Raw genomic sequence first — 15067 nt, forward strand, 5'->3', positions numbered from 1 at the left:
CCACGACTTCTCCCAGAGGCATCAATTCGTCGAATCAATTCCAATCTTGAATATTCAATTCAACCCCAATTCAGTTTCTCCCTTGGTAATCTCGACGTTGGATCTTTGGGCGGATTTGTTTGGTTTTCTTTTTTTCTTCTTCTTCCTTTTCCTTTCTAATTGTGTATCTCGTCGCCAACAAGTTTCCAAAAGTTTAACTAGTTGTAACAATATCTTTTTTTTCCATACTTATTGCTCCCCTCCTAAATACCCTTAATCGGTCTAGGTCTGGCGCTTCTTGTCGCAGATTACCAAGTCTGCCCTATTTTGCTTTGCTAATCCTTCCTATGATCCATTTAATACCCCGATACTTGTTACAGCATTCCACTGCGCACGACTTAGCCTGTCCTCCTGCGGCAGACAGCGAATCAGGCTCGTCCCTGATATTCCCCGATTTGCGTTTGACCGGAGGACAATAAGGGGAACACATACTATCCATAATGCGCCGAAAGCCAGTTCCTAATCCGTTGTCCCTAGCTGGCGATTTGGACTCTTTGGATCAGCGCTCCGCTTCCAGCAACAGCAACAGCAACAGCAATAGTAACAGCGCCAGCGTCAGCGCTCCTACATCCTCAGGCCCCAATGCCTTAGGACCTGATAGACCGAGCCCGCATCCTACACCAAGAAGCGAATCTACCCTACAAGTTGCCTCATCAGCGCCTTCTAGGTCACCCAAATCGCCTCGTTCTCCTGTTAGCAAGTTTAACACAACGGTTAGCAAACCACACACACAACAGTATCAGGATTACCCTGCCGATCCAACCCTGCCGCTGCAATCACCCGAGAACGTACATATTGCTCAGCATCGACGACGCCAATCTCCTCAGCGCAGCGAGCCAGATCTCCCGCCCTTAACTCCTCTTCCGTCCTCCAACACTACCTCTACTGTCGCGGACACATGCCCTCGTCCCGAGAACGAGAAACATTTGAGAAGCGGCAGCCGCTTCTTCGGCTTTGGCAAGTCGTCTAAATCCAATAATCAGCTCCACCATACCCACACGGACAGCACAGGCATAGGTGAGGCTATGTCCCGTGGCACGGAGAACACCGCCATGCCGGATAGAGTATCCAGTAAAAATTCCAAAAATTCAGGTACGCCGAATGAGGAGTCAAAGAAAATGCAGTTACCTAGTTACGTATTACGTTAGTCTTATGATGCTAATCCTTTGTTCGTCAACAACTCTTTAGACCTATCATCCGCCGATCCCTCGAACCACAAAACAACCCCTTCCTTACCATCCAGATCTGATGTTTCATTGGCATCCACTAGTGAACAAGAAACAAACTCAATGAAAAAGAACAAACCCAAGCCTTTCACACTGCTGGGTCGTAATAAGTCGCTTAAAGATAATGATGGTCCTAGCCAAAAGGAGGCGATCACAATCACATTGCATGAGGCTGAGCGAGACCCATCCCCGGTAGGACTGCAGCCTTTAAAGACAGCCCCGATGAACCCCGACGGCCACGAGAGGTCTTTTAGACATATGATGAACTCGACTATACGGAATCATTCCGCCGACCGCGCACTTCCTCGAGACACCCCAGGGAACAAAGAAAACCGACACGATAAAGACCATTATAGAGGCCACCCTCCTTCTTTTAAGGATACCAACAGCAACGGTTTGGCATTTTTCAACGGCCTAAAGAATTCTGGCAGCCGAGCAGCAGATATGATTAGCAAAGGATTATTCGGGAGAAGTGGCCGTAGTGCCAGCACATCAGATAAGGACTCAGGGGTAGACGACGAGCATTACGTTCCAAAGGTAATCAATTTACCATTAGTCGAGCAGACGAGGTTAACGAGGATATCCAAACGACTTGAAGATTCTCGGGACAAGACTGAGTTTTGGATGCCCGCTTTCCCCTGGCGGGCAATTGATTACCTCAACCTCAAAGGAACCGAAGTCGAAGGTCTCTACCGTGTGCCTGGGAGTGGGCCTCAGGTCAAGAAATGGCAAAGGAAATTTGACGAAGGTAAACTACCCATCCCGCCCCTATCCTATTAATTACTTATTAATCTGGTTACAGAATATGATGTCGACCTATTCGCACAGGACGATCTTTACGATATCAATATAATTGGCTCAATGTTCAAGGCCTGGCTCCGCGAACTTCCCGACGAACTATTTCCGAAAGAAGCCCAGGAGCGAATTGCCCGAGAGTGCGCTGGCGCCGAGGAAGTGCCTCAGTTGTTGATTGACGAGCTCTCCAATTTGTCGCCATTTAAATATTACCTCCTTTTCGCTATCACATGCCATCTTAGTTTGCTCCTCGCGCATTCCGACAAGAACAAGATGGATTTCCGTAATCTCTGCATATGTTTCCAACCGTGCATGAAGATCGACGCCTTCTGTTTCAAGTTCCTTGTCTGTGATTGGAGATTATGTTGGCAGGGGTGTAAGAACGAGGCAAGGTATATCGAGGAAGAATATCAGTTATTCCAACAGCCATTACCTCGTGGATTGAACCCACCTGAGTCTCGGGGCCGGAGTTCACCTGATACTCGCGATGACCGAAATCTCTCTTCGTCTGACGGCAACAGATTACCAGCTCCCTCGGCCGAACAGCATGGCGGAAAAATAAGAAAGAAGCCGGGACCGATGAGCCAGTCGAATGGAGGAATAAAACCTAACTACTCAACATCGAATTCCTTGACCGTCAACGGCGAATATGATACGCCTGTAACACGATCTGGGGAACGAGAACTAAGACCGCTATCACCTATCAAACCTCTTTCTCCAATGAATTTCTGATAATTAAGAGGCGATATAAGGTCATGGTATACTGAACTGGAGAGTGTGGATGAGTTTGACCCTGATCTGACGATAGCTTTTTTTGCCTTGATAATACCCCAGGACGTGAATGTGGTTGGCATTTGGCTTGGCGGTCCACTTTGACGATATTACGCTCCGTTTACGATTTCCAACTTTTCTTCACATCTTAGCGTTTTACGATTATCTTGAGCCCATCAGGCCTTTACGAATTAGCAGCACAGCGTCGTCTTCCGATTCTCAACGATAGCATCCTTGGGTTCTTTAACTAATCGAGAAGGCCTTCTACCTACACTGCTACATGAGCAATACAACTTCTCTTATTGCCCAGGTTCCCCACGTCGATCTACCCGGCACATTATGTCACAGCAAATTAAGCTGGTGGTGGATATTGGATCTTGGATGATGGCACATGGATTACTATAGCCGTGCACCCTAGGTGCTAGCATAACGAATTTTCTACTTTGGCTATACAGCGAAAGTTTCGTGTGTTTGTTTCCAGGAAGAAAAGGGCTGGTTGAGAATGGTATAAAAACGCAGCGTCAGAGTTTTTAGAACATGAATGGCTAGAAAAGAATCTGTACCATATGTTGGATGGAAGTTGCGCAAAACCAAATTAAATTTGCCCAAGCCCGCAAAATCCCCTAAGATAGGCTAGAAACGCCAAACTCCCGCGTGTCTATTGCGACTCAAAAATGCGTGGGTATCAACAGTGTGTCCCTCAAGTTACCATTGCCACTAGCCTCGTATGTCCTAACATTGGCTAGGTTATTCCGCCTGCCACCTGTGATTTCCTCTGATTTCCTCTGCGCTATTCGTCCCCAGTCCACTACAGATCAAGCCTTTCTCCTCTTCTTCTTGTCCTTGGCGGCCTTCTCTTCCCGGTCCTTCTTCTCGTCAACCTCGACGAGCCAGTCCTGCTGGACCATGCCCTCCTCGCGGCGCTTCTTGGCGCCGCCCTTGTCGTAGCCCCACGTGCGCTCCCACTCGCCCGTCTCCTCGTTGTACTGGCGGGACTTGGCGTGCCGCTGCTCCCGCGTCTTCGGCTTGATGCCCTTGCGCGCCGCGAACTGCTCCCACTTCGTCGGCGGCTTGGCGGCCGGCAGCGGCTTCTCGCGCGGCAGAGGGGTCGAGGGCTTGGGCAGGGTCAGCAGGACACCGGACGTGGTGGCCGCGAGGGGCAGCGTCGTGAGCAGCTGGTTGATCAGGGCTTGCGCGCCGTCGCGGGCGGTGGCGGCGAGCTGGGCTTCCAGGGCACTTCTGCTGCTGTCGATGTTGGAGTCTGCTGTTGCTTCGGGGGGCGGTACGGATGTGGAAAGAGGGTTGGGGTCGTTGGCTAGGAGAAGTCCTAGGTCGAAGGTGTACGGCGTGGGCTTGGTGACTGCGACGTCGAGCTTGGGCTTGGATGGCTGGGCCATTGTTGAGGATTGTCCGAATGAGCTGGTGATTGTGTGTCTTTTGTAGATCAAGAAGAAATATATTCGCAAGATTGATTGGATTATATATCTTATGTTATGTCTTTTGTTGTAAGGTTTGAAATGGATATTAAACCGAGAGAAAAATAAAATGCAGGTCGCAATTGAACTTTCCCAAGAATTTTTGGCTATCTACCTGTTAGTTGCTGATAGCGCAGGCAAATCGGACCTATCGATAACATATCGGAGTGCTAATTTCTCCGCTAATGGTTTCTCTTTTTTTTTCGGCTACAGGCTTAGGTCCATAGATGTAGTACCTAGGTACCTTCTACCGGCCTGCACCAGATATGCTTCTACCGAAGTTCCAATTCCTAAAATTTAACTGGGGGGCTTTAAAGCATCTTTTGCGATTTTGATATTGAAGCTTCTCTGGTGTTGAACATCCGCCCGAGGACCAAAAACGTTCGACTTCGATCCGCACCAGCAATGGCGAGTGCGAACTGCTGGAGGTGCCTAGCACGGCCCTCGCAGCGGCTACTCGTGCCCGCAGCGATATTACCTGTTGCGTCGACCCCGGCCTCGGCGGCGACCTTCACGACTTCGGCGCAACTGCGAGCTACTGCTCAGAAGCCCGGCGCGAAAGAGGAAGCGAACCTGTCAAGACATATTCGTGTCGGTAAACAATTATCGCTGGGGAAGAAAAACCGGCGAGCACCGGATAAGGGCAAGCCTCCGGCGTCTGGCGAACGAAAGGCTTTCCGAAAGCGCATCCAACTCAGCAACGATAACGCCTTGGAAGTAAAAGGCCTTGGCGAAATAACGGCCGGGAATATGGTGGACCCTCATTCCGTAGGCAAGGTTCTAGCTCTCCCGGAGGCGTTGTTGGATCAATTGAGGGCTAGCGAAGCTTTCAAACCGACCCAGACTTGGGGATTATTCCGGTCGCCGCATATGTTAATTAGGAAAGAAACGGTGGACCTAGCAAAACAACTTACAGATACAATCAACAAGAAGGAGACTCTAAGGCTGGTTGTTACTGGAGATAGGGCGTCGGGAAAGAGTATGCTGGGCCTTCAAGCTCTGGCAACCGGGTTCATGAACAACTGGATCGTAATTAATATCCCAGAAGGTATATAAGACTTTCCCCTCGGCATGGTATGAGGTATGATTCAAACTTAGCTAACTACTACTACTATTCTTCTCACATCCAGGGCAAGAACTGACAACTGCGGCGACTGAGTACTCACCAATACACAACTCGGAGCAGTTCTCCCAACCCGTATATACCGTCAAGCTCTTCCAAGCCATCTACAAGGCCAACCAGCACATCTTATCGCAGTACAAGGTTGAGATGGACCATATCCACCTCCCCATCTCCGTGAACCGCGGTATGACGCTCGCCGCCCTCGTCAACGCTACCAAGGAGCCCGAGTTCGCGTGGCCCGTGTTCCAAGCCTTCTGGAAGGAGCTATTACTACCCGGCCGCCCGCCCATCATGTTCGCGCTCGACGGCCTCAGCCACATCATGCGGGTGAGCGACTACCGCTCTCCCTCCTTCGAGCTGATCCACAGCCACGACCTGAGCCTGCTGCGGCTGTACACGGACGCGCTGGGCGGCAAGACGAGCTTCCCCAACGGCGCGGCGATCCTGGGCGTGTGCACCAAGGGCAACAACCCGATCCTGCCCTCGATGGAGAAGGCTATCGAGCAGGCGGCCGCGGCGCAGGCGGGAGAACGGATCCCGCCCCGTGACCCCTTCTACGCCAAGTACGACGAGCGGGTGTTCGACGCGCTGCGCGGCGTCCGCGTCCTCAACCTCCGCGGCGTCTCGAAGCCCGAGGCCCGCGCCCTCATGGAGTACTGGGCCGCCAGCGGCATCCTCCGCCTCCGCGTCGACGAGAAGAACGTCAGCGAGAAGTGGACGCTCGCCGGCAACGGCATCCTCGGCGAGATGGAGCGCGCCGCTCTGTTCGATGTTAGGTCCCCGGTGTAAACAAAAAAAGAAAAAAGAATTACTACTGCCTACTACTAGTACCTATTACTTTATGACGCCCCATGTCGTCTGAGGATATTAGATGTACGGCTTTTAAAGATGTATATACCGCAATGTGTACAGTGTAGAATATGCGTTTACATTATACCTATGTGTGTTTTCGTGGTGATGTGGGTTGCGGTGTGCTTTGTTTTGCTGTAGATGTATGCGATGTAAGCCAATAGATAATTCATGAAAGTTGTAGTCTAATTAGGTAGAAGTTCACTCATATGATGATGAAATCGGATGAAGAACCATCCTTAAATTTGATTTGGTACCTCCTATCCAGGTATAAACACGTACCCCTATTTCAGCACCCCTCTTTCTTGGTGTATGCACAGAAACACCAAGATAGACAGGAAAGTGATGGTAAAGTACTAACTTTACAATCTCTCAAAATGATTCGATACTGGGATAGTAATGCTAGAGAATTAGAACAAGATAAATGGTATTAACTTAGGAGGTAGTTAATCGGTAAGGTCCCTCCCTAATTTACCTATGCACTCAGGGAACATACTTCAATAGAAACGGCAACGTGTAATATTTGGACCAAGTAGTAGGTAGCATCCCGCATATCCAAGGATGCAACACATGTACTGCTTGAAGTAACTTTCTCTCACTTATAATATTAAGAACTAGCCTGAAGTAACCAAACTGCTATGGCAGAAAAACGTTTCACTCGTCATATCGGTGATACTTAGCATTGATACCTGTTCCATAACGCCGTGGCTTACTTTTCATCCTTATACTTCTAGAGCCGAAGCCGTATGCATTAAAGGCTTTACATTACATTGCTTTGCCTCTCACATTCACTGTAGGTAGGCAGGTTATAAGTCACCTTATTCGTCATCTTCCTCCCCTGCATTATCGTTGGCCGTGACGAACACCAGCCTGCTGCCATTGCCAGCCGTCTGCCAGACCTGTTTCTCATATTGTCAGTAACGGAAGCAGCCACAAAATGGAATCAAGAAGGTTGGGAAAACTTACATCAAGATTCGTGTACTCGTCCAGTGCGTTTAACCACTGGTCCTCGGTAAAACCCTTACCCAGGACACGCTCGCGCACTTTTCGCATGCTCAATTCCACTGTACCCTCATCGTCGTCCTCGTCATCTTCAGCTCGGCATGCGCCGCTATCAGCCAGAGATTTAACGAGGTTGTAGATACGGCTAGCCGCGTTGAGCGTTCTCCTGCCACCCGTAGCTTCATGAGCAGCTAAGCTATCCTTACTGGCCTCCATAAGCCTCAACGCCTCGTCTACATCGTCCCGGTTGACCTCGGTGTCGAATCGGAGTCGCGCTAGGGCTTGCGCGAGACGTACCACACCCAACAGTGTCCGTGGCGTCGTGTGACTGAACTGCTTATTCTTCTTCTCGGCGCGTCGTTGCGCGTCTCGTAGGCGGACGTAAGTCTTGGTTAGATACTCAGTGACGGTCTCCGGGACCGTAGGCCGGTATGTACGGGCTTGCGCCACATACGCTCGTACCTCATGGGGTGTGAAGACTATGTTTGCCTGCTGTGCTGCCTCGCCGCCATCGCCGGCGTAGAGGTCAGGGTGTTTGCTGTGCATGTGCACGTATGCTACGTGCTTAGCTAATTGCGCATCACTCTCGCGGGTTGGTGTATCGAGTAATAAGAATAGAATATCGAAACGAGAAAGTAGAGCCGCCGGTAAGTTGATATTCTCGACTGGCGATATACGTGGATTATAACGGCCATAAATAGGGTTAGCGGCAGCTAGGATCGATGTTCTCGCGTTCAGTGTAGTCGAGATACCGGCCTTAGAGATGGAAATCGTCTGCTGTTCCATAACTTCGTGGATAGCAGTTCGGTCATTGTCATCCATTTTATCGAACTCGTCGATGCAGCAGATACCGTTGTCGGCCAAGACCAGTGCACCGCCTTCAAGAACCATCTCGTCCGTTACAGGATCGCGCATTACAGCTGCAGTAAGACCGACACCGCTTGAACCACGGCCGGATGTATAGACACCTCGAGGAGCAACCTTTGATATATACTTCAACAGCTGAGACTTGGCCACACCAGGGTCACCCATTAAGCAAATGTTGATGTCGCCACGAATGCGCATACCGTCACCCATTGTCTTCGTGACACCACCAACCAGTAACAGTAGGAGCGCCTTTTTTACGTCAAGGTGACCGTAGATTTCGGGGGCAATCGACTTAGCTAGCATTTCATATACAGTGCCCGACCGACTGAATGTGTTAATACGGTTCAACAACTTGTCGTCGATGATCATCTCTTCGTACGCTTTCTTGTGCTGAACAATATGGTGTGCTTCGAGATACGTATCAGTCAGAAGTCCAGCTCGCATGGCTTGGAAGCCCGTATAGGGGGTGGGCAGGAAAATTCCGGAAATATCGACTATATCTCCAGGGTTGACCTGGCGGACTGCGCTACCATAGCACATTACCGTGAGGGTTCGGGGGATCTGGCCGATAGGTACTTGCTCTGCCAACTCTTGAATCTTAACTTCTTGGAAAGGTAAGAACTTGGATGCCCGTGAGGATTGGAAAAGTTGCCCCCTCGACTGGTTTTCCTTGCATTCCTGCGACGGGCAGCTGGTAAGGGGAGCATATTGCTTATCGTTGACGGGCTGGAAAATTTCGCATCCACAACGGTCACAAGTATATGCACCGACTTGCACGATGGGCTTCACGTCCGATGCTCTGGTCGCGATACCACGGATTGTGATAAGATGGCCAAGATGCTCTCCTCGTACTTGCCGTACGGCAAGGGCCTTCACTGGCTTTTCGTCGGTAGATGTTCTAGGCTTAAAAACAAGCGTATATCTCCTCGTAAGCTGTGCTGGGAAAGTGGACTCGAGTAAATCTGGGTTATTGGTGTTGGCAGCTGCCTCGGCAAGATCGCGATTCCGGGCCTGTCTCCTTTCCATGATTACATCGAGAACATCATCTTTGAACCTGGAACAGTATCAGTAAGTGAGGACAATGACGTGGGAGAATAGGCCATTTAGTCGTACGTTATGCCGGTCGTGGGTGCGGGCATCTTCTTATCAATAGCCCTAGATAGGATTTCGACGTAGTGCTTCGTATTCATTTCAATGGACTCTACGAGCTTCAATCCATCATTTGTATCATTTTCCCACTACCCGGCATTAGTGATACTTCATTCCCAGGGGGGATATGATTTTAGTTGAATCTTACTTGAGCAATGTCATCTAGCTCTATTAAAACCTCGTTGATTGTGCGGTCTGCAAGCTTCTGCATCAGATCGGCGTATTTGTGTTTTGGCAGCTTTGCTGAAGCTTTCTCCCGTCGGCGTCGCTCGTGCTCTTCATCGTCTCTGTCCATAAAATCGTACTCGTCACTCAAGTCATCCTCGTCGATATTAATCTGGCCAATAGCGTGGGTTAATGTCTGTTCCGGCGAGGTCTTGAACTTTTCGAGGAAGGTCTCAAAGGCAGCTAAATCCAGCAGATCCTGTTAGCTCCGATAGAAACGACAGAAACGACAGAAATGATTGAGGACATTTGCGACTGACCTTGCTGCGCTTCATAATCGACGATGCTTTTATACTGAAGGAGAGCCATTTTGAATTGTGTCTACTCCTGGGAATCTTGGAGTGTAAAATGAGATGTGGGATGTAAAAGAATTGCGACAGGATTGGGTAAGTCGCAATAATTAGGTAGTGTACATTTGAGTCTGTAACTTTTTACATTAGAACGTGGAGGCTGGAAGTTGTACTAGGAGAACAAGGGGACAAGGGGGGGACATGGACCCAGTTTCTACATTATGTACCTAATGGACGATGCACTGTCAAATACGCGTCGACGCGAATTTTCGTGTGATTCTTCAGCCCCAGTTATTAAAGTGCTTAATGGAACTAAGCCCCTTGAGATGTGCTGGAAGTGCTGACATGTGCTGGCCCATGTGGCTTGAGCTAAAGTTTCCCATTTGATGTAGGTACAAAGTACTTACATTAGGTACGCCTGTACCAATTATGCAAGTATCCAAGGTACCTTTGTTAATCGATTAGTTGAATTGACTTTAGTGGATTCCCGGGGAATGAATGCCTCGGCCCATGCAGCTGCCACGGCATATGCATAGGGATATTTCTTATATGAGGTAGGTAGTGTTATTCGTCAGAGCTACCTACCTGGTTACACTTTTTTCAAAAATTTGTAATACTCCAAGTCATGTTTTAGAGTTCTTGACGAACTCGCAAAGACATTACATGGTGCTTTGGCCATAATTCATTCTCTCTATACCTACCTAAGGTAGTTCGACATGGCTCCAGCTCAACGGAAGAACGCGCAGTCTGTCGCCGCCGAGATATCCCTTGTACACCTCAAGAATTGTCTCGTGAATCTCCCGACGTCACTAGTCAATCTGCTCGTAACAGTCAATACTGTAAGCTTTACTTGTTTTTTTTTCTACGTGTTGAACCATTGCTAAAATTTGTATCATAGCCTGCCCAAAATGTTATTGTCGAGCTCAATTATCGCGTTCCGTTACCGACGAATGGCTCCTCTCAAGCCAATGGCTCCTCATCCTCACAACGATCGCTATATCTCGGATGGACAGGAATGCCTAGCAAACGAAAGGTAGCCCCTATAGTGGATCGCGATGGTATCAGTGGTACGCGTGGTAGTGGAAGAGATCAAGAGGTAGCTTCGGTTGAGATCGATGCTACATTAGCTCGTACCCTTGGATTGTCGGATGGCCAGAAGGTTACGGCCACAATACACGTCGACCCTATTTTGGCACATACAGTGAACATCGAACCAGTGACATCCGAAGACTGGGAGATCATTGAACTACACGCGACCTTCTTGGAGCTCAATTTGCTATCTCAAATCCGCGCGCTTCCGAATCCAGTTTACACCGCTTCGCCCGGTCAACCTCCCAGCCCGCATCCTTTGACCCTCCATCTCTCGCCGACATCTACAGCCAACATAAGGATTGTGTCCCTTGAACCGGCTCTCCCGCCAAATGTCCCATTCGCAAAAATCGCACCCGATGCCGAAGTTGTCGTCGCGCCAAAGACGCGATCTAAGCCTTCCAAAGGTACACGGGAAGATCGCAGCGTAGGTGGAACGTCAAGGAGAAGCGCGAAGAGCTCGACTAGTACAGTGCGGAGGAAGAGCGCACGGGAAGAGAAGAAGCCAAGCTTGTTTTTAAGAGGAATTGACCGGAAGCTTTGCGACGAATGGTTTGATGATGAATCAGCGCCGCAAGACTTGAGTGTATGGGTTGATCGTGATCTTCTGCTTTCAAAAGAATTCCGCGGCGTAACATGGGTTGTTGTGAATATTGTCAAGCCAGCTGGACTTCAACCTCCTCTGGATCCTCAAAAACAGCAGGAAAATGCAGCGAATGGTGAGACCATAAAAGCGACCGAGAAAGTTGTTGCTCGCTTACACCCATGGGATGACCCCCCGACAACTCAGACTATTGCCCTTTCTACTCCTCTTTGCGCGGTGCTTGGTTGTATAGGAATTGTTGGAGGGATCGCCAAGATCGAGCCAGCACCAGCGCCGTTATCACGTACTTCGATACAAAAGATAAAAGTATCTCCATTTTCAATTGAGGATCTAAGAAATTCAGCAGGATTAAAATTTGGAGGAGAGTCAAAAGCTGAAAAAGAAGAAGCATCCAAAAAGGTATCCCATATTTATGGACAAAAAGACAAAATTAATGGTCTATTACAAGGTCCCTTAACTGATGGGATGATACTGCCAGTATACGATACTCTCCAGCTGTCACACGGCTGGGAGGGCGGTATCCTGAAGCTTGAGGGCGCAAGCATAGACGATTCGAAAGAACGATTGAGTTGGTATCTTGGATCTGAAAAGTCCGTGCCGATTGAGGTACAACCGCCAGCTCCTCGACCAGCTTGGTTAGTGGAAGATGAAATCACCGATCAAAAGCCTGCAAGTGACTCGGTTTTAGTCGGAATTGATTCACTCCTAACAGATTTGAAATCTCATCTCACACACATGTCGTCTGTCCTTCTAAGTGGTGCTTTGGGAGCAGGTAAGACAGCTGTCGTCCAGTCCCTGGCCCAAACGCTGCGAGAGGAATTCCTATTCCACACAACTTACTTTCCATGCAGAAAATTGGTCAACGACGAAAGCAGAATTTCTACTATCAAAGAAACGTTGAATAGGATATTCATGGGTGCTAGCTGGGGCGCAAGACTCGGTGGGAAAGCTCTTGTTATACTGGACGATCTGGACAAGTTATGCCCAGTAGAGACGGAGTTGCAGGTAGGAAACGACAACAGCCGAAGCAGGCAGGTTAGTGAAACTATCAGCTCAATTGTCCATCAGTATTGTGGGCGCGATAGGGGAGTCGTTCTATTAGCTACCGCCCAAGGCAAAGAATCACTTAATAATGTTATCATCGGAGGCCACGTCGTCCGGGAAATCGTCGAATTAAAAGCGCCAGACAAAGAGGCTCGAAGAAAGGTCTTGGAGGCGATCGTCAAGCAGCAGACCGTGGCTCGGGGATCTTTGCCAGCACCCGAGCCTTCTGGTAGTCGGCCTACTACTGCCAATGGGAGCATAGGTGGCGACGATACCGACACGTGGATGGATGGCGCGGATCAACTTAGCCCTAAAAAATCTATCTCTACAAATTTAAGGTCGGAAGGTTTCCTCCTAGACCCAGACCTAGATTTCCTCGACCTCGCTGGGGAAACGGATGGCTACATGCCGGGAGATCTTATCCTTCTCGTATCTCGAGCCCGCAACGAAGCTTTAATACGGTCTGTCAGCGAGGACCCTTCAAACGAATCACTGGACGTTGTTCAACTTGGTCGTGCCGATTTCGATAACGCTCTCAAAGGATTCACTCCAGCGTCTCTTCGGAATGTCCCTTTGCAGACGTCGACAACTACATTTGACTCAATCGGAGGTCTAAAGGAAACACGACAGATCTTACTCGAGACATTACAATACCCAACGAAATACGCGCCGATATTTGCGCAATGTCCTCTGAGATTGCGTTCCGGATTACTCTTATACGGTTTCCCTGGGTGTGGTAAAACTCTGCTTGCAAGCGCAGTTGCGGGAGAGTGTGGGCTCAATTTCATATCCGTGAAGGGACCTGAAATATTAAATAAGTATATTGGAGCCAGTGAGAAAAGCGTTCGTGATCTTTTTGAACGCGCTTCTGCTGCCAAGCCATGTGTGCTATTTTTTGACGAATTTGACTCGATCGCTCCTAAACGAGGTCATGACTCAACAGGCGTTACGGATCGAGTAGTCAATCAACTGTTAACCCAAATGGACGGTGCGGAAGGTCTATCTGGTGTTTATGTTTTAGCTGCAACATCGCGACCAGACCTGATCGATCCAGCCTTGCTCCGTCCGGGGCGTTTAGATAAGAGTTTGCTCTGCGGTTTTCCGACTGTAGAAGACCGCGCCGATATCTTGAAGGCCCTGAGTAAGAAAGTCAAGCTCAGCAAAGAGCTAGTAGCGTCAGAGGAGAGCTTCCTTGAGCTCGCAAAGCGAACGGAAGGGTTTTCCGGTGCCGATTTGCAGGCACTCATCTCAAACGCTCAGTTAGAAGCCATCCACGATGTGCTAAAAGACATCGAGTTACAGCCTTCAGGCGACAAACGTAATGGTGCTGACTCCCGAGCCAAAGCAAGCACATCAGCAAGCAACCGGAATTTCATCCAATTTCGCTACGGTATCGAGGCTGCTCTGGCCGAAGCAGAGGAAAAGACAAAAAAAGGATATAACAAGTCAACCCAGCTGGCCGAGAATGCTGCTATGGCAGCTAAGCTTTCCGAAATAAAAGCGGCGAAGAAACAGACAAAACTAGGTCAGAAGAGAATAAATCACAATTCAAGGGATACTAGCGATAAAGGGAAAGAAGGAAACAATACGGAAGTCCTTATCGGTTGGAGGCATGTGGTGAAGGCGTTGGAATCGACCAGGGCCAGTATCAGTCCCCAGGAAAGAAATCGCCTAGAACGGATCTACAGAGAATTCGTAGTTGGACGGAGCGGCGAAATGCGGGATGGTCAAGGGAGCATGGAAATTGGCGGACGAAGCAGCCTCATGTAAGGCCTTTCTGCATTAAAATAGAGGCAAAGCAAGGCAAGGTTAAATAAAAGGTCTATCTAATACATGATTAATCGAAAATATCATGTGTATAATTATTAATCATCTTATCAGATCATCCTGACATGTAGATTACTAGAGGAGTATATGAGTTACAATAGACAAGGCGGAGTATGAAACATCCAATAATTTGGTACTTTATAGGTGACTTTTGCACTGGTAACAGTAACAACATGTCATTACTGATTTATTGGGCTATCTCTTAAAGACCCAAACTAGGGTCCAGGACTAGCGTACTTTTTAAACCATGGAATGCAATCTCGCTACCAAGCCACTGTCCCCCTGTATGTATCTTTTTAAAATTTAGCGTGTTTTTACGTGTGTTTAAACGCGTCTGTACTTGATTCTTGATATTTGTAAGTATTTTGATTAATATCGTGGGATTTGATGTTATAATAGTATTGTAATAAAGCGAGGAATTTGACGACGACGACAACGACAACAACAACGATAACGACGACGAGCTTAACGATAAAGATAATTTTAACATACCAGTTAATGATGTACTAGCTTTACAGGTCTTTGGATAATAGTCACGTTCGAATAAAACACCAGTATTCAAATCTAAAAGCAAAAAAGTCAGTAACAAAATAACCTCAAAAGCATTCAACACGATATTGTTTAATTGTTTGTAAGGATGTATTTGAGTACTTTGAGTTGACAGGGCCTCATATTAATTAGGTGGAGATGTC

The 15067-nt window shown here is 48.5% G+C and overlaps 5 protein-coding genes across 5 annotated transcripts; 3 read left to right on the forward strand and 2 right to left on the reverse strand.

Annotated features, from left to right (window-relative positions):
* The first annotated feature begins 15 nt into the window (after positions 1–15).
* F4812DRAFT_311294 (uncharacterized protein) lies at positions 16–3219 on the forward strand. The gene is made up of 3 exons (XM_047931348.1): positions 16–1131; positions 1228–2013; positions 2068–3219. Exons 1-3 carry the CDS (start codon positions 480–482, stop codon positions 2790–2792), a joined length of 2163 nt encoding a protein of 720 aa, XP_047792374.1. The 5' UTR covers positions 16–479; the 3' UTR covers positions 2793–3219.
* On the reverse strand, positions 3220–4441 carry F4812DRAFT_311284 (ribosomal biogenesis regulatory protein). The gene has a single exon (XM_047931347.1). The coding sequence runs from the start codon at positions 4226–4228 to the stop codon at positions 3647–3649; it is 582 nt and encodes a 193-aa protein (XP_047792375.1). The 5' UTR covers positions 4229–4441; the 3' UTR covers positions 3220–3646.
* Positions 4442–4535: 94 nt separating this feature from the next.
* F4812DRAFT_421351 (mitochondrial ribosomal protein) lies at positions 4536–6529 on the forward strand. Its single transcript, XM_047933540.1, has 2 exons — positions 4536–5354; positions 5437–6529. The coding sequence occupies exons 1-2, from the start codon at positions 4712–4714 to the stop codon at positions 6216–6218; spliced, it is 1425 nt and encodes a 474-aa protein (XP_047792376.1). The 5' UTR covers positions 4536–4711; the 3' UTR covers positions 6219–6529.
* Positions 6530–6779: 250 nt separating this feature from the next.
* F4812DRAFT_311330 (DNA replication licensing factor mcm7) lies at positions 6780–10102 on the reverse strand. Its single transcript, XM_047931349.1, has 5 exons — positions 9782–10102; positions 9445–9704; positions 9261–9385; positions 7245–9201; positions 6780–7177 (listed from the first exon to the last, which is right to left on the reverse strand). The coding sequence occupies exons 1-5, from the start codon at positions 9828–9830 to the stop codon at positions 7097–7099; spliced, it is 2472 nt and encodes an 823-aa protein (XP_047792377.1). The 5' UTR covers positions 9831–10102; the 3' UTR covers positions 6780–7096.
* A 425-nt stretch (positions 10103–10527) lies between these two features.
* Positions 10528–14374, forward strand: F4812DRAFT_470038 (AAA-domain-containing protein; the record flags this gene model as incomplete). The annotated part of the gene is made up of 2 exons (XM_047938936.1): positions 10528–10650; positions 10710–14374. 2 exons carry the CDS (start codon positions 10528–10530, stop codon positions 14316–14318), a joined length of 3732 nt encoding a protein of 1243 aa, XP_047792378.1. The 3' UTR covers positions 14319–14374.
* Positions 14375–15067: the final 693 nt, after the last annotated feature.

Source organism: Daldinia caldariorum, assembly GCF_022478825.1.
Source record: "Daldinia caldariorum strain CBS 122874 unplaced genomic scaffold F4812scaffold_4, whole genome shotgun sequence".
Lineage (NCBI taxonomy): Eukaryota > Fungi > Ascomycota > Sordariomycetes > Xylariales > Hypoxylaceae > Daldinia > Daldinia caldariorum.